Source organism: Ipomoea triloba, chromosome 1, assembly GCF_003576645.1.
Source record: "Ipomoea triloba cultivar NCNSP0323 chromosome 1, ASM357664v1".
NCBI lineage: Eukaryota > Viridiplantae > Streptophyta > Magnoliopsida > Solanales > Convolvulaceae > Ipomoea > Ipomoea triloba.
Genome location: NC_044916.1, coordinates 29,770,873 through 29,789,182, shown reverse-complemented (window position 1 = coordinate 29,789,182; position 18,310 = coordinate 29,770,873). Strand labels below are relative to the sequence as shown.

General features: G+C 38.1%; 5 protein-coding genes across 5 annotated transcripts; 4 read left to right on the top strand and 1 right to left on the bottom strand.

The window, feature by feature from the left end:
- Positions 1–1,134: 1,134 nt before the first annotated feature.
- Positions 1,135–1,898, bottom strand: LOC116013912 (11 kDa late embryogenesis abundant protein-like). The gene is made up of 2 exons (XM_031253880.1): positions 1,612–1,898; positions 1,135–1,530 (listed from the first exon to the last, which is right to left on the bottom strand). Exons 1-2 carry the CDS (start codon positions 1,696–1,698, stop codon positions 1,294–1,296), a joined length of 324 nt encoding a protein of 107 aa, XP_031109740.1. The 5' UTR covers positions 1,699–1,898; the 3' UTR covers positions 1,135–1,293.
- A 1,353-nt stretch (positions 1,899–3,251) lies between these two features.
- Positions 3,252–4,087, top strand: LOC116013903 (protein MIZU-KUSSEI 1). The gene has a single exon (XM_031253868.1). It carries the CDS (start codon positions 3,284–3,286, stop codon positions 4,025–4,027), a length of 744 nt encoding a protein of 247 aa, XP_031109728.1. The 5' UTR covers positions 3,252–3,283; the 3' UTR covers positions 4,028–4,087.
- Positions 4,088–5,835: 1,748 nt separating this feature from the next.
- Positions 5,836–8,549, top strand: LOC116013894 (actin-97-like). Its single transcript, XM_031253856.1, has 5 exons — positions 5,836–5,990; positions 6,682–6,751; positions 6,848–7,241; positions 7,399–8,012; positions 8,120–8,549. Exons 2-5 carry the CDS (start codon positions 6,692–6,694, stop codon positions 8,183–8,185), a joined length of 1,134 nt encoding a protein of 377 aa, XP_031109716.1. The 5' UTR covers positions 5,836–5,990; positions 6,682–6,691; the 3' UTR covers positions 8,186–8,549.
- A 2,124-nt stretch (positions 8,550–10,673) lies between these two features.
- On the top strand, positions 10,674–13,684 carry LOC116012173. The gene is made up of 4 exons (XM_031251654.1): positions 10,674–11,426; positions 12,096–12,172; positions 12,400–13,404; positions 13,484–13,684. The coding sequence occupies exons 1-4, from the start codon at positions 10,703–10,705 to the stop codon at positions 13,511–13,513; spliced, it is 1,836 nt and encodes a 611-aa protein (XP_031107514.1). The 5' UTR covers positions 10,674–10,702; the 3' UTR covers positions 13,514–13,684.
- Positions 13,685–15,156: 1,472 nt separating this feature from the next.
- LOC115997376 lies at positions 15,157–17,374 on the top strand. Its single transcript, XM_031236924.1, has 2 exons — positions 15,157–15,296; positions 15,525–17,374. Exon 2 carries the CDS (start codon positions 15,826–15,828, stop codon positions 17,062–17,064), a length of 1,239 nt encoding a protein of 412 aa, XP_031092784.1. The 5' UTR covers positions 15,157–15,296; positions 15,525–15,825; the 3' UTR covers positions 17,065–17,374.
- The last annotated feature ends 936 nt before the right edge of the window (positions 17,375–18,310 follow it).

The following is an 18,310-nucleotide window of genomic DNA, read 5'->3' as shown; positions in this document are numbered from 1 at the left end:
TCCAAAACTTGTCTTATTTGAATCAGATTGGAACACTTACTGTAATTGCAAAGTCGGAAGATATATGTTTATGCAACTACTTGAATCAAATTTATATTACTCCGTAATTTATACTTATTGAATCCGGATAATAAGGTATTAACTCTTTGAATTACAGTACATTGAGGTATTAACTCTTTGAATTACAGTACATTGAACAGATACTACACTGTAATAAAAAAATATTAATTTCATAGTATTATAATACCTTTAAGAAATTAAAATATCTAAACCATTCGTTTTTATTACAAAATGTCAATAAAACATAAACAGTTTATATTTGTTGCACAAAAACAAAATAAGATTTAGGGTATGTTTGGTTCAAACATATTGAATTAGGATAAGGGTTAGGGTGTGTAATTTGGTTCAAACATTGAAATTAGGATGGTAATGATAATCAAATACTTAATAATGGTAATGAATTAGCTAAAAAAAAAAGTAAAATGAATCATTTTTTCCGGTAATAGATAAAAATTAGAATAAAAATAAATAGATATATAAAATATATAATACACATACATATATAACTTTCATATTTAATGAATGAACAGATCGTTTCATATTTTTTTTTATTTCTCAACCAATATTTTTTATTTTTCATTTTTCCACCAATATTTTTTTATTTTATTGTTCAAAAATAGACAGGCAAACAGTATCAGAATTCATAATAGGGTACAGGAGTTCCAAATCAAACACCACCTAAAAAGTTTGGAGGCCGGGGAGACAAGTGAGGATGTGAAGCTGAACAGATCGTATCCGATGCGCTAGTCTTCCCTGACTTCATTGCAATCCTCATCATCTCCCAATTAATTACTACCTTAATTAGCTTTTTGTTTTACAATAAGCTACCTAGCTTGCCTATCTGATCATCACGTGACTTTAGCACATGCGCTATACCAACCCCACCCCATCATCATCATACTAATATACTGTACTGTAGCCAGAACATGGCCATATTCTGCGTTGTAATGGGCAACTTATATTCAATCCAAGCTAAGTAGGTAGGGTTTGACTTGCATTGCCATTTTCATTCTCAATCAAATAAATTGATGTAGAAAGTTCAATTTGATCAAATTAATTATTAAATAAAATAAGTTACGCAAAGCAAAGCAAATTTCTTATAGTATTCGTTATATTAGTGTATGGTATGCCCCAAAAAACATTCGAGCATACAATTACACTACGAGTCTTATTTGGAATACATAGTGAGTTTGTGTTTGATAAACAAAAACATTATTATTTGAACAAGCCGGCCTACAGTAATCCGGTAGGGCCGGATCCATGGCGGCCGCCGGCAACATTCGGGTCATACACTCCACCTTCAGCACCAGTGGTATAGGCCGGAGTTCCGCCGGCGGCTGCCGCCTGTTTGGAGGCTGCATTTTGGTCTTTGGTAGCCTGTTTCTCCAGTTCCGCCTCGCGCTTTCTTTCGTCTTTCTTCGCTCTCGACATCTCTTTCTGGACCGGATCTCTGGTTGTCATCTTCTCTGCCTTCAATATATAATCACAAAAATTAAATTAATATTGTCTAAACAATTCAAAATCGGTCGCAGTATAATATTGTCTAAATACCTTTTCTTGGACGGAGGCCTTAGTCTTCTCCATGCCGGACTTGGCGGTTGCGGCGGCGTTGGAGGCTGTCTCTTTTGCTGACTGCATTTTCCTACTCTGATCTGATCTTTTGATGGATTATATTGATCTGTCGCTACGTTCTCTTCGATCTTTCTTCACTGCGTTTTACAATCTTCCTTTAATTTTGTTTGCATGCAGTGGACTTGGAGATCGATCGGTCTTTATGCTACAACAAAATTTATCCAACAACCGCCCTGAATGCCACCGCCGAACGACCAGATGCCACGTTTGCCTGTTACGTGGACCCATCCATCCTTTCCTTTTGACACCTTGCTAGCTACAAGCCTCGCTGCCCATCAATCTACGGATTTCACTGGATCCAACTCGCCAATTTAAAACACGTTTCTAGCTACTAAGAAAACTTTTTTTTTTTAAATAAATATTAATGATTCTTTAGTAGAATTTATACTTTCTAAAATATTTTCGGCTAAAGCCGAAAAGAATTTAAGTCACCATCGAGCTTCAAACCTATAATAATCATAATGTCACCGTATTACATGGTAATTGACAAGAAAACTTTAATATATATAATACTAATATTTTATTATGGGATAAATTATATATGTTATAATGAATTTAAAGTGAACTCCACATATATTTGTACCACAAAATAGTTACTTAGAATGTCATTTTATGTTATTTTTCTAATAGACATCTTGTATGCACAAGCTAAGGGCTGGAAATTAAGACAAAAATTATATTGATTAGAGGTGATGAAGTCTCATTGTGCACTAAGCTAAGTCTATGTGTATAAAAAAAAAAAAAGTAAAAAAAAAACTTTTTGTACTTTAAAATGGGGCTGTAAGCAACCCAGCCACATCATATTTTCATGCCATGGGTCATATATGGGCCGGATTTATGTGAGTACAAATATCGCATGAAAGTGGGGGATTTTCAATACTCTCTAGTCTCTAATGGGGGATTCAATAATTCTGGGTACTTTGTTCATTCTACAACTCATGACTATATTATTACGCTAAAGAAAGAACTCTATAGTCATGGAGCTTTTATGCCTCCTCATGTACCTGTGCTGACACATATCAATAAGAGGCGTTTGACTTGCCATTAAAAAAAAAAACACTCATGTTCACTATTTTGCTTCCACTTAAAAGTCTCCTGCATCGTTTAATTTCTTTTATCTCTACTACTATGCTTCCTTCACATCCTATATGCTAAAAGGCCGCAATAATCCAATTTTGTGTTAGATAGGTAAATCGTACACTTAATTACATATAATGACTAGCTTAATTGAGAGAGTATTAACAATGATTGAACTTGTAATTATTTAAGTACATGAATCATATTTTATCCATTCAATCACTTTCTCATGTAAATTTAATTAAATTGAGACGTATGATTAGTGATTAAATAAAACATTAAACTACATACCTAACGCCTACACCTAAGTGCATCGTGGGTCAAAGGTATAGACATCTACACATGTTTGTTTTTCTACAGTACAATAAATATACAACAAAACATACGTGCTTCCCACAACATTTCGCTTCATATAGTACGACGAGATCCCTGTCGTTTGGCATTGCACCGTGACACCTTATCTCCTGATATATGCATGTTGAAGCTCCGGCCGGCTATCAAGAACCACATAATAATGCCGGCGGCGCCGAAACCCCCTCCCAGGCGACCAACACCCACCAATGCGGTGGCTCCTAACCAGTCTCCGGCGGCCGCCCCAGTCATCCTGCAACAACCTTCTCATCACAGCAAGAAAGGCCAATATTGGAAACCCCAGAAGCTCTTCCGGCGGGTCAAGTCAGTTTTCCGGTCGTTCCCCGTCATCAGCACCCCGTGCAAGATGCCGGTCCCCGGCGCCCGCCTCCAAGACGGCCACCACATCCACGGCGGCAAACAGATGACGGGGACGCTGTTCGGGTTCCGGAAGGGCCGAATCAACGTGAGCATTCAAGAAACCCCGCGGAGCGTCCCGCTGCTAATCCTGGAAATGTCAATCCACACGGATAAGCTGCTCCAGGATATGGGTTCCGGGCTGGTGAGAATAGCGCTGGAGTGTGAGAAGAACCCGTCGGAGAAGACGAAGCTCATCGACGAGCCGATCTGGACGATGTACTGTAACGGGCGGAAAACGGGGTACGCCGTCAAGCGGGGAGCAACTGATGATGATTTGAATGTAATGCAGAAGCTTCACGCCGTGTCGATGGGCGCCGGCGTGCTACCTAGCGGAAACGTGGAGTCGCCGGCGGGGGAAGGGGAATTGACTTACTTGAGAGCTTTCTTTGAGCGGGTAATCGGGTCCAAAGATTCGGAGACTTATTACATGATGAGCCCGGATGGGAACAGCGGACCTGAGCTTAGCATCTTCTTCGTTAGGGTTTGATTTTGCATGCTTCTTTTTTTTCTTTCTTTGTACGTACTATGATGTTTTAGGGTTTTATCGTATGTGATTAAGTTGGTTTGCATTTTAATAATTCAATAGAAACAGCTTTAATATTAATGTTGAATATGATGTGATGGATACCCGAGAATGGTACCTAGGCTGGAGAGCCCTCGATATCTGGAGCTCACCGATCGACTTTCTTTCTTAGTTGATGGGCCTGGTACAAAGGTTTGAGCAACCCACCCGATGTAAGCAGTCTGGTTGCGGTGCCTAGCTGGGTGCGGCACTCAAAGGCCCATCGTTATACCGTGGACCATGGTCCACAATGAATTGTGTACATCATGACTGATACTGCAGTTGTGTTGAAAGGGAATTGTAGTTGCGCGGAACAGAGGTCGTTTCATCCATCTGGAACTGCAATTGTGTTGAACGGATGAAACTCCGCGCAACTGTAGCTCCCTTTCAACACAACTGCAATATCAATTCAACACAACTGCAGTATCAACCATGACCATATTGTGGACCATGGTCCACGGTATAATTTGCGCTCGGAGGCGACGAATCGCTGATTTCACTGAAAATCTTAACAAATTTGACGGGATTCTTTCTTAATTCAGATTTGACAGTATCTATGGCGATTTGAGTTTAATATTGTAAAGGGTCTGACTTTAATGTAAGTGCAATTATTCTATCCAATTATCTTTAATTTGTATTTTTATCTTAATTTTTCCTCTAAATTTTGCAATAGTATTGACTACTCGAACGATTGTCTTGGCAGGGGACATGATGAAAATAACTTTATTTTTTGGAGCACACGTGAAGGTTAGGTTAATTAGAGGCTTAATTAGAGAGGGTGATGTCATTGCCCGACAGATCTCCAGACTGAACGAGGTGGAATTCTAGGCTGGCAACTGTCCCTACCATGCCCTCTCATTATTATCACCCCACATTATTATTTTGTTGACAAGGAAAAGAAAAAATAATTAAAAATAAATAAAAAGTGATAAAAGTGCATTTGATTGCTACCGGTAAACAGACAATAAAGGTTCTAATGAATCTTCAGGGATCACCTTTTGTCCACCTGACAATTTTGCCCTTTTTAGTTTTATTCTCTCTTTTTACTTTTCTTCTTATATACTGTAATATTTTCCCAACAATAATTACTAGAGTTCAAGGTTCAAATCTTGAGGCCTCTTTAGTTTCAAAATGCTTCACATTCTATACTAATTTTTTTTTTCAAAAAAAAAAAAAAACACTTAGTACTTTGTAAAAAGATGAGCAATAGTATCTATCTATATTAGAAAGGACTATTAACTCGTATAAAAATCACACAATTTTTATTATTTTTCAATGTTAGCTATTTTTTTTGTGGCTATTTTTATTTTATTTTATTTAAAATTTCAACTAACGAAAAATTACCACACTAGGGGTGACAAAAAAATGAGTGATTTTTGCGATATTGTTCATCCATATTTTACATTTTTAAAAACAAAGAAAAGCATACAATTAGTTGAATTTGAGTAAAAAATTAATATTGTTATTTGATATATCATATATCATATATGTTATTATTGATGAAGAGTGTGGATGGGCAAATTGGGCATATGAGCAAATGATGTGAAATATCTAAAAGGTAAAGGAAAGTGGAAGATATTGTATTGAAATTGGGGGCTACATCTGTCTTTACAGCAAATATGAAGGCAAAAGGCAGCCAGCAAATTTCAGCCATGAATGGAAGGAAAATGATGTTATTATGGGGTCCCACACACTGCCATCATATAACCAATGGCCTTGATCTAATCTCAACTGAATTTCACCAGAATATCGTTCTTGGCTGACCGAGACTTTTCTGCTTTCCGTTTAAACCTAAGCCCCCCCAGCACCAAACCGTTCTGTAAATACACAAGGGAGAGAGCCTCAACGCCTCAATACACACAAACCCATCTCTTCGAAAGCCTCAAAGGTATCATCTTTGCTCTCTAATTTCTCCCCCCTTTTCTTCACCAACGTTTTGTGTGTGTGTGGCAGAGCCATTGATCATTTTCTTGAAAAAAGGTTGATTTTTTGGCTGGTTCTTGATGGATTCCTTGCAAATGTTTCTTTTTGGATTTGTAATTATATTTTTGTTCAAGAAACGGTTTGATTATGCTGTCGATGAATTTAGGTTCATGGATCTCCGAATGGGTATCTTGAAAATGAATGAAATGTTCATTGCTTATTGAGTACTATTTGATTTGAAATGATTTGGCATTTTCGTTTGTCGTGTGTCTGCTATTATCTGGATTCTGATTGGAGTATAATTTTGGGCATTTCTCTGATTTTTGTATATGAAACTCTGAGATTTGGGCATTTTGTTTCTGGAAACAAATGGGTTTTAATGTGTATCAATGTATCATTGCACTTTATGTTGAAGTAAATCATATCATTGCCCTTCCCTTATGTAATAGAAATCTGTAATAGGCAATCATGGATTTTGTTCATTCTGTACAATTTGTTCAACCTTCCAGGTTTGCATTTGAGATCATGTTATTGTGATTAGTTTTGTTGAAACCTGTATGCGTTTCTGTGTTTTCATTTTTAGGCCTGTTGATGTTAGCCTGTTAGGTACTCCTTTGAAGTATAACATTAAATGTAATGTGGTTGTTTCTTGACAGATATTAAAAGATGGCCGAAGGTGAGGATATCCAGCCTCTTGTCTGCGACAATGGGACAGGAATGGTCAAGGTAAGCCATCTTTACATCTAATATAATCTAAAGATATTGATTCCTCTGGTTTGATGTGTTGTAGAAGCTGATCTTGAATTTATCTTGAATTGCCAGGCCGGATTTGCTGGAGATGATGCTCCAAGGGCGGTGTTCCCTAGCATTGTTGGACGCCCTCGTCACACTGGTGTGATGGTTGGCATGGGCCAGAAGGATGCGTACGTTGGTGATGAGGCTCAATCCAAGAGAGGTATTTTGACCCTGAAGTACCCGATCGAGCATGGAATTGTCAACAACTGGGATGACATGGAGAAGATATGGCATCATACCTTCTACAATGAACTTCGCGTGGCTCCAGAAGAGCACCCGGTACTTCTAACCGAAGCCCCTCTTAACCCAAAGGCTAATCGTGAGAAAATGACACAGATCATGTTTGAAACCTTCAACACCCCTGCCATGTATGTTGCTATTCAGGCAGTTCTTTCCCTTTATGCCAGTGGTCGTACAACAGGTAAGCATAATCCTTATTTAATAAAAAAAAACAATTTGGTAAACTAGTTTTTTCTTTTTCATTAATGAAACACAATACTTTGATCTTCAATAGTATATATATAAAACATAAGTTATTACACGTTAACTTACATAGTAGCTTTTGTAATTGTTGGCAGGAATTGTTCTTGACTCTGGAGATGGTGTGAGCCACACAGTTCCCATTTATGAAGGTTATGCCCTTCCACATGCAATCCTGCGTCTTGATTTGGCTGGACGTGACCTGACAGACAACCTGATGAAGATATTGACCGAGAGAGGATATTCTTTCACCACTTCTGCGGAGCGGGAAATTGTGAGGGACATGAAGGAGAAGCTGTCCTACATTGCTCTTGACTATGAACAGGAGCTAGAAGCATCGAAGACCAGCTCATCTGTTGAAAAGAGCTATGAGCTACCTGATGGACAGGTGATCACCATTGGTAATGAGCGGTTCCGCTGCCCAGAGGTTCTGTTCCAGCCATCTATGATTGGGATGGAAGCTGCTGGCATTCATGAGACCACCTACAATTCTATCATGAAGTGCGACGTGGATATTAGGAAGGATCTGTATGGAAATATCGTGCTCAGTGGTGGGACCACAATGTTCGGGGGCATTGCTGACAGAATGAGCAAGGAGATCACAGCATTGGCTCCGAGTAGCATGAAGATCAAGGTTGTTGCTCCACCTGAGAGGAAGTATAGTGTTTGGATCGGTGGATCTATTTTGGCCTCCCTCAGTACATTCCAGCAGGTATGCCCACTCTTAACTCACTAGATTATCAATGTCATTTCAATTAGTGCACTCCAATGCTAAATTGACATATATTTTTGGCTAATTCCATTGAACTGTGAGTGCAGATGTGGATTGCAAAGGCAGAGTATGATGAGTCTGGGCCTTCCATTGTGCACAGAAAATGCTTCTAAGTACTGCATGCTGGGCGAGGACGATGGAGAGGTTTTAGGGAGATTTTTTTCTCATTAAATTGATTGATTGCGGACTAGTGCTGCTCTGCTGTTTCTTATTTGTTTCTTCTTTTTCTTTTACACATTACTCGGTATCTTGCTTCTGTTCCTCTTTTTGTTTTTGGCCGAGTTTTTGAAGGTTTGATCAGCGGACATAGGAACAAAGTCATGCCAAAGTTTTTAATGTTGATTTTCATGTAGAAGAGTTGTGTTCCTTCCAAATGTTGCTATCTACTGTTTTGGATTTTGATAAAAATGGTGTTTCTTGAAATATCAAAGTATTGTCGTATGATATGATATGGTGCTCTACTCTTTTATGACTCAATGTATTACGGAGTATATTTTACTTCTCGTCAGATAAGACTAACCCCTAGTTAAGTCTCACTTAAGTACATTCGATGCAACTTTGTTACTCAAACTCATGGCCCTTTCCCTTAATCTTACGGATTTTGTCATGTGAGGCTAATGATATAATTTGCAACTCTAATGTTTAATGAGATGCTAAGCTAAAGTGAATGCAATTTGACAAGGAACACGCCAACTTATCAACGCAAACACTAGCCGAGAGAGTATGGGTTGAGGTTCCTATGAGAACTAACATGAGTCTATGAGAACCAATTTCATCCCGTAAAAAATGCAGTTGTGCATATTAAACATTATGATTGGCATTTTCTAGATGAATGCTCTTTCGATGAGAACAATTATGTTTGTATTAGAGTTCACCAAATATAACTGTAGGAATACAAGAGTATATATACAAGAGAATCATAAGTAAACTAGGACTGAGAATCATAAGTAAACTAGGACTGAGACTTATAGTATGACTCTATTATGTAGAGTCCTAATACTTTCTCTCTTGATTTTCGAATATCAACTTGTTTTGCGTGACTTTTGTGTTCAACTGTGATAAACAATTTGAATTTGGTTTATGCTACTTGATTAGATGTTTAGGATAATAGTTGAAATTGTAGGATTTTCCTTGAAAATTGTTAAGAGAGCTGAAATTAGTGTAGCTTGCTTGATTAGATGTTAGGATAATTTTGAAGAGAGCTTAAATTAGTGCTTTTAACGGTCATGTGGAAATTCTCAACTGATCAATTTTATCTTCTTTAAAATGTTATAATTTCTTCAACTTTCTTGGTTCACGCCTAAGCTTCTTGAAAAATGAATTTGTAACTTCTTGGATTGTGGCTTATTATTATTAAAAATCAAGAGGGTTCAAACCATATACCTTTGATATTATCTTCCTTGCTAATTAATCTTTTACCAACTTTGCTCCAATTAATCTTGAAATTAGTACTCACCATTTATACGGTATTTTTTTCTTCTTTAGATAAATTTCAATTTCCTCTTTTTCTCTAATAAATAGCGTGACCTCCTCTTATTATTGTCTCATATGAGATTCGAACACTTTACCTTATTTCCTTAGCTTGAGTTGAAACCTTGGCTTAATAGATAAACCTTACGCTTTTGTATTAAAATTGTGGCTCCATTATTTTACATCCTCTTCCTTGGCTAAAATTTAAAACCTTGGCTTCTTAAATATCACTGTGAAACCGTAACATGTTTATGATATATTGTAACATGTTTGGTAAGAAAATTATAAATTATAAGAATCGAAATCTTTGAAAATTTGTAAAGATGCACTTAATTTAAAATCTCAACGACTTTTGTAGACTTTTTAAATTAAAAAAGTTAATAAAAGTTTATGAATGTTTTTTTTATATACACTCTTACAAAAGTTTTGAATGATTCAATGAAAATTAATAAAAATTTATTAAAATCTTATCACTTTAAAAAGTTTACAAAAGTTATAATTGAATAACTCTTAATTACCCTTATCCCTATTTTGTCAAGTCAACTAAGTAAGTTCTCTTTCTATCATTATTACTCTGTATTATTTTGGTAACACCATATATTTTTGACTCTTTCAACCAATTATTCCACATCACACTAATTATTCATAAATGTCAAGGTAAACAACAACAAAGCTTTAATATAAAAATACTTGGTTTGCTATCATTTTATACTTTCAACTTTTATTCATTTCCACAAGTTCTTAATGTAGACACTTTTATGTGGATTCATATTATGAAAATAATCAATCTTTATTTACTATATTAAAGAGTAGAATTTCGGAGTACGCATATTAGAACTGGCTTCAATATGGTGCTAGATACATTGACCTACCCAATTATCATATTTAATTCTCCACTAAAATAAAATAAAATAAAAAATTCTCCACTTGCCATTATGGAATGTATATACCAAGAGTTCATAAATATCTGCTAGCCAATATGTTCTGGCAGCTGACTTTGACCTTTTCTTTTCCTAATTTCCATTAGGCTCAAATTAAATATAATGTAAATAATAATAATAATAATAATACTGGACTATATATGTCATACATCCAAACACTTCATTTCTGTATCCAAAAAAGAAAAAAAAAGTTTGAGATAAGGAAGAAATTAAACTAAGATGGAGTATAAGCATTTCAGCCACCCTCACACACTAAACCTATACAAGGTACAAGAAGGTCAGCAATGTCGCTGCCATGGCTGCCAATCCCTCTGCTACGACTCCGTCTACGCCTGCCGGAGCTGCGATTTCTTCCTCCACGACCACTGCGGCAACGCCAACCGGTACCTCAACCACCCATCCCACCCCCTTCACCCTCTCGTCCTTTTCCCGGCCCCAACTTACTGCAGCGGCTCCTTCTTGTGCAACGCCTGCGGATCGCCGGGGAGCGGGTTCTCCTACGCCTGCGCGCTTTGCGAGGTCGATCTCCACCTCCACTGCGCGTTCTTGCCGCCCAAGGTGGCCCACAAGGCCCACCAGCACGATCTGATCCTCAGTTTCCCCGCCCCGGATCACGCGGAATCGGTTGAGTACTGCAAAATATGCGCCAAAAAGATGGATTCTAAGCTTTGGTCTTATTGTTGTGGTAAAAGTGGTGAGGATGAATGTGATTTTCGTGTTCATACTTTTTGCGCCACCACGGAGGTCAAACCCGGACTGTATCAGGGCCTGGAGTCTGAACCGCCGCCGGCGGCGGCGGATACAAACTCAGGCGGTAATCAGCCGCCGCAGCTAACACCGGATGAGGCGGCGGCGGCGGAATTATATTCGCTTCAGCTTCAGATGCAAATGAACCAGCAGCTTGCACAGATGATGGCAGCATTCAATCTGAGTCAGTTTGTCTGAAATGTGTTCTTGTCTACCCATATATTAAAAGGAAATAAAAGCTCCCTTATTTAGCTTGATTATTCCAAGTAATTAATAATTGTGTACAATTTTTTTTTTTATTATTCTTAATTGGATTTCTCTTTAGTTGATCTACAAATGGCATCAATACAAGAAGAAGAAAATAGTCTTAGTAAACGAACCAAACTGCAGACAGTTCAAAGGTTTGACCAATGACCAGGTTGTTCTACTATATTTATGAAACTGTTCCCATTGTTTTAATATTAACTTTTTTTTAACCCTTACATCTACTAAATAAACTATCAACTCAATTTCTTTTTTTTTTAGGGGAAATGGTCAAATAGGTTCTCGAAATTTAACTAAAAAGTCAAAATTAGCCTCTTAAATTTTTTATACGTGCAATTATACTCATCAACAATTGATTTTGATATAATGAAACCCAAAAAATCAGTTAATGAACTTCTATGGCGAGTAATTAAGGTTCCAGTAACCCACTGGCAAGATTCTAACAAAATTTTAGGCGAAAAGTGTCGGTCGTCTATCATCGAGAAAGAGACCCAGGTCGCCTTCTCCGTAGAGAAAGCAATCATAGTGGTATTCACGGCAAAGCCAATTTCTCTATGACAGCAAAGTTAAATTATTAATTTATTTTGAATTTATTAACCAGATGAGTTCTGTCTCGGTGATACTAATATTGATTATCTCAAGGTTGTACGTGAGAGTGAGTTTGTTTTAGAGACATATGTATGTTAGGAGTGTGACAATTTGCTGTGATTCTGAGAATCATTGAATGTTTACGGTGTTTTGTCCTACTTCAAATAGTTTTATCTTGTAATTGATGACAACAACGTAGTCATGAATATGCCAATAGGGGAGGATCAATGATGCTTACATGCATTATTATATTATATGTTTTTGCAACAAGAGCCCTCGTTACATCCGCTTAAAGACGACTCAAAAGAGGGAGATAGCTCACAAATGTGAGATTTCCAATGGAAGATGAGAGCGAGGGACGATTGTGGCAACATTTCAGCCACGCCCATCTCTTGGTGCTGGGCAATCCGCCGCCGGAAGAAAACCCAGTCTGCCACGGCTGCAAAACCACCATTTTTCCGGCGAAACCCTGTTACATGTGCCGGAAATGCCCCTTCTTTCTTCACCAAGTGTGTTTCGGCATGCCCAAAACCGTGCACCACCCGGTTGACCCACACGCGCTAGACCTCTCGTCCCAGAAAATCGCGGCGCCCTGCAAAGCCTGTGGGCAATTAATCTCCACTTTCTATTACGGCTGCGTTAAGTGCCAGAGCTTTTACCATGTCCTCTGCTTAGCCATGCCGGTTTCCTTGAAAGTCCCGTCGCACCCCCACGCGCTGACGCTGGAATTCTCGCCGCCTTACGATTTCCGGTGCGACTTGTGCGCGCGGCCCTGCTACGCTTCCCACGCCGCGTGGCTCTACCACTGCGGCCTCTGCGAATTCGACGTGCACATCTCGTGCGCCGTCACCAACAGAGGCGCGCGGTTTCTCCACGATGAATCCCCCGGCGGCGGCGATGACGGTTGCAGGGCGGCGCGTGGGAGCAAACGCCACGAATTCATGGAGTTGCTGTGGAGAGGAATCAACAGAAACCACCAGGAAACGCCGGGGGAACTGGAGGACGTGGCCACGCCTAGCTACCAGTTCAGCGACGCCTGTTTTTCCATTGATTTCGCCAATTCGGTGTTGGACGATGAGGAAGGGGCCCTGCCGGAACATGGAGGAAAAATCACCGCCGGCGGCTATGTAAATCTGCCCAAACCGGCGCCGGCTCCTCACCATCATCATGCTCAAAGGTCATCATCTTCACTCGATTTCATGAGTGAAAGTTCAAAGAGAGAGCTAAATGTGAAGATTTCTTCTCCCATTAGCTCTCGAGTCTGGATGGAGATAGACCCAGAGAGCAAAAAAAGGGATTTCCAGACACAAAAATCTCAAAATGTAAGCATTCATCAATTCATTTCCAGTAACTACAATTCTATACTACACATATTGAATCAAGCTTAAGGTTAATTTTCAGGTAAAAGAAAAAAGATCGTGTTGCTGGTAATTTTTTGAAGATTCAGAACCAGGGGCTACGTGAAGGTGAAGTCAATCAAATATGGGGAAAAATCAGTGTTCTTTTTTCTTGTATAACGATTACATACTATGACATTGTGATACTATAAATGTTCAACATATCATCAGAAAATTGAATAAATATTTCAAACATATTTCATTAGTTAGTTAGTTTATTGTTTTTGAATGAAATTAGATCACAAAATAAAATGTAAGGTATATTCAACTTGTGACGATTTTGTTAATATATATAGACATACTAATTAGTAACACACAAGAACTCCCACTTTTACTCCCAAAAGTCATACCCCTTAAGTGTCTTCACGAGAAAAATAAAAAATAAAAAAAATCAAAGAGGCGGAGCCCATTCATGAATATTATAACTCCAAAGTGTTAGGCCCAAATTGTGCATCTCAGATTCTCAGGTAGTTGAAGTGGGAGATGAAACTTTAGCTCACTTCAAAAATTTTCTTATAGATATGCCCATCTTGAGAATCCACCAAGGCCCCAACATTTGCTTTCTTGCCTGCAGAATATTCAAGTAAGGATCTCGAGGCATGTCAACCTTTTGTTAGTTATTTAACAACTAATTCTGAATCACATTTTAAAGAAACACATTGGTATCTCTTATCTCAAGAAAGCTCAAGCCCTTTAAAAATAGTCAAACATCTACTTCTTCCTTGTTACTACATATCCCAATATTGTAAGTGAAATATGTATGCCATGGTATCATGAAGTATCTAATAAGTACCCCAAAGCTAGTCTTCCATCCATTGCCACTCCAACAATCGCCATGCATAAGTATTCACCAAATCACCATAAGTCATATATTTCAAACTTTTTCCATTTTAGTAACCGGTTAAAATCTAATATAGTTGACTCACATAGTCACATACTAAAGATATAACCTTAAAAAAAGTGTCATTTATTTCTTTAAATTATTATTATTTAAACTCAACTTATAATCTTACTTGAAAATCACATCATTCCTCCAATAAGCCATCAAATTGTAATTGCAAATATTAAATACCACTCTTTGTTGGTTCCATTGAAATGTATTACTTATTTCTTAGATTAAGTGCCAACCCATGACAGTCCGTGAAGCCCTCAACTCGCTGAAAGAGAACCATATTGCTCACTGTCATGTTGAAACAGATGAGTTGCTAATAGTTCAGGGTCTCAACTCATCCAACTTTGATTCACAACTTGACCTTATTCTTTTTGATGTAAAAGATTTATTATAAACTCTTGTTGATGTTTCCTTATCTTTCGTTAAACGTTCAGCGAATCGAATTGCCCATCTCTTAGCTCGGGAATCCCTTTCCATGTCTGACCGTAAGATGTGAACTGATCTCCCCCCTCTTTTATTGTAAGTTCTTTGTCTACTGACCTCTATTAATGAAAGTATCTTTTTTCCTATATAAAAAAAGTGCCAACCAATATGTAAAAGGATGAGTTTAGGATCAATTTCTCTAATATGGAATGATGTATGCTATTAATTTATCAAAAATAAAGATATTTTAAAGGTAAAAAGTTAACAAATGACGATTAAGCACGAGTGTTCGACAATCGTCCATGTGGGACCCAAATAAGTATTGCCCACACCGTGTGTGCGCTAGCATGCAGAGGATTTCTCACTCCCTCTCTCCGATGCCCAGATCCCTATTCTTCAGACTTCAGAGAGAGGTACCCATGAAAAACCCGGTCATTTCAGAGGAAGTAGCAAGCCATTCCTAGTCCGCCTCGCGACTCAAAATCCAATCTTTTGCTCAAAGGTCTCTCTCTCTCTCTCTGAATAAACTGTAAAGTTTGTGTCTTTATCGATAAAGTGAGAACTATGTTCTTGAATTTATAGCATTTTTGAATAGCAAGTGTCAATCATGGTTTTTGAGTTTGAGTACTGAAATTGATTCCCATTTTGGGTCAGAATCTAGCTGAGCCGTTTGCTTTTCGCGTGATAAAGTTTTGTTTTTGTTTTGTTTTTTTTTTCTTCTTATTGTCAGGGCTTTCTCCACCAAACACTTCTTTTTAATTCAGCTCCGCATAAAGAATTCCTATGAAGTTGGAGGACAAAAAGTTATGGCTCTTATTCAATTTCACCACAGGATTCTGGGTTTTGTTTTTTCTTGACTGAATAACTTAGGGCTCTTCACTAATCCAACGGAACTTAATTAGGAGTTAGGTTTCGATTCAATTATAGCAGAAACTAGGGCTTTGAATTGATTGAGTGTAATTCAGGAACTTGGGGTTTTGGTTTCAGTGATCTGAGGAGTTTAGGGTGTTTTTAGTTTTAGGAAATTGGATATGGGAGAGGAGACTGGAAATACTACAATGAACCTTGATCTTAATTTGGGACCTGTTGATCATCCCCATGATGATCCATTCCTAGGATCATCTCCCCCGCGCATTACTTTGGAGGAATTTATAGTTTGGGAAAGGAGGCAAAGGAGACAGTCTCGATGGCGGTCTATGCAGAGAGAAATCCCTGTCCTGCCTGAAACCCGAAGTCTTGCGTTGGAATTGATTGGAGGGAGTGGATCACAAGCTGGCGAGGCGAGTTTTAATCCTGAGGTGCTGAAAACGTGTGATGATAGCAATGGCTATTCGAACGATGAGGCTTCTAGGAAGAAGGAAGAAAACGAGAAGGCTAACAGTGATGAAATTAGCTTTTTTGATTGCAATATATGCTTGGATTTGGCTCAGGAGCCTGTTGTGACTTGTTGTGGGCATTTATTTTGTTGGCCTTGTCTCTATCGGTGGTTACATCTTCATTCAGATGCGAAGGAATGCCCTGTTTGTAAGGGGGAAGTGACAATGAAAACTATGACTCCAATCTATGGCCGGGGGCGTAGTGCTCGAGTTGGAGGGGATACGAGTGCTAAAATTCCTTTCAGACCTCAAGCTCGTCGGTTTGAGAGCTGGAGGCAAACCATTCAAAGGACTGCGTTCACCTTTCCCATGGAAGAAATGATTCGGAGGCTTGGCAATAGGTTTGATTTGACCGAAGTCCAGCACCCTAATCCTGAAGACTCTCATGAATCCCCCGAGAGGCGCAACTCGCTGCTCGCTCGTATTCTAACCTCGAGGGGAATGCGTAGAGAACAAAATCCCGCCCCAACAACATCTGAGGATGCAGTTGACCTGACAGATCCTACTCATCCTAGTAACTCGGATGCGTGGGACAGTGGGCGACTTCCATCTCTCTTGCGAAGGATATCAAATTCAAGCCGAGATCGAGCTCCGAGTATTTCTAGCCTTGCATCCGCATTTAGTTCTGCTGAGAGGCTGGTCGAGACGTACTTCCGAAGCAACCCCTTCGAGAGAACCCAGGAGCAGCCTCCACCAGTTGACGACAGAGATTCTGTATCGAGCATCGCTGCCATGATTCACTCCGAGTCCCAAACAGTCGACACCACCATTGAAATCGACTCCACAGTGTCTCTCACTGCATCGTCTTCCGGGGGGAGAAGAAATGACGCTGGTAGAGTTGCAGACGTTGATAGCGGAGATTCACGCCCGCCCAGGAGGAGGAGACTATACTGATCTACACTCTCCTCATTCAAGTTCGAGGCTTAAGAATTCGGAATCCCATTGCTTTCTTCTTCGTGATCAACTGCGGGCTTCGCAATAGAATCTACTATGTGACATGTTTATACTGCCTTTTAAGGTGTAATTTGTGACTTGCTGTGGATCTGTTCTCTTGTTTATTGCAATAACAAGTCAGTAATAATCATAGTAGGATTAGTAGCTGTCCACACAGGATGGATTCATGTCTGTTGGTTTGATACAATAATTATATTTCTGGATTCATATCTGTGAGTGACCTGAATGCTAATGCTAATGCTAATGCTAATGCTAGTGCGATCACATGGGAGGGGAATCATGGGATGGGTGTTCAACATTGACTCTTTGTTAAGTTTTCTGTTTTTGTTTGCATTTATGAGAAACATTGAGTAGGGATAAATGCTTATTTTTAGTATATATTGAATGTTCATTTTTAATGTACTAATAGTTCTTTTTTAGTAGTATACTTAAAAATGAGCTTTTAGTATATAAAAAATGAAACATAAGAAAATGAACATCCAATGTACATAACCATCATTATATTAACAAATTTAATAAATTTTATGTCAATGATATATCTTGCAATGAAAACCAATGTTCATGATATAATGATTGGCATTTATGGGCATGTGAGTGGGTCAAAACTGTATTTATTGGGCAAATTATTGTGTGGACCATGGTCCACACAGTTATGTGGACCATAATCAAATATACATTTTTAATGTACTAAATGTACATTATTTTACTATAAAAATAATGTACATTCAGTACACAAATAATGTACATCCCCTGAATATAATATATATTATTTTTATACTGAATGTACATTATTTTTATATTAAATGTACATTATTTAATAGTATGGTCCACGCAGCTGTAATTGGTATTTACTGTGAGATATGCCTGTGAATTGGGTTGCAGGGTTAGGCCCAAATAAACATAAAGATTCTTTATAGTAACCCAAAAGTTTAATTAGTATTGGGAATTGTAGTTTAGGCCCGGTTTGACATGTAATTATGGCTAATTGAGTTATTGGATTAAGGCTTTTCTCAATAGTTAAAATTTTGATGTGATTTTTAAGGAATTTTTGTAAGTGTGATTAGGAAAAGAGAAAATGTGGTGAAAAAAAAAATAAAAGGAAAAAATATAAAACAAAACAAAAAAAAAAAAAAAAAAATATATATATATATATATATATATATATATATATATATATATATATATA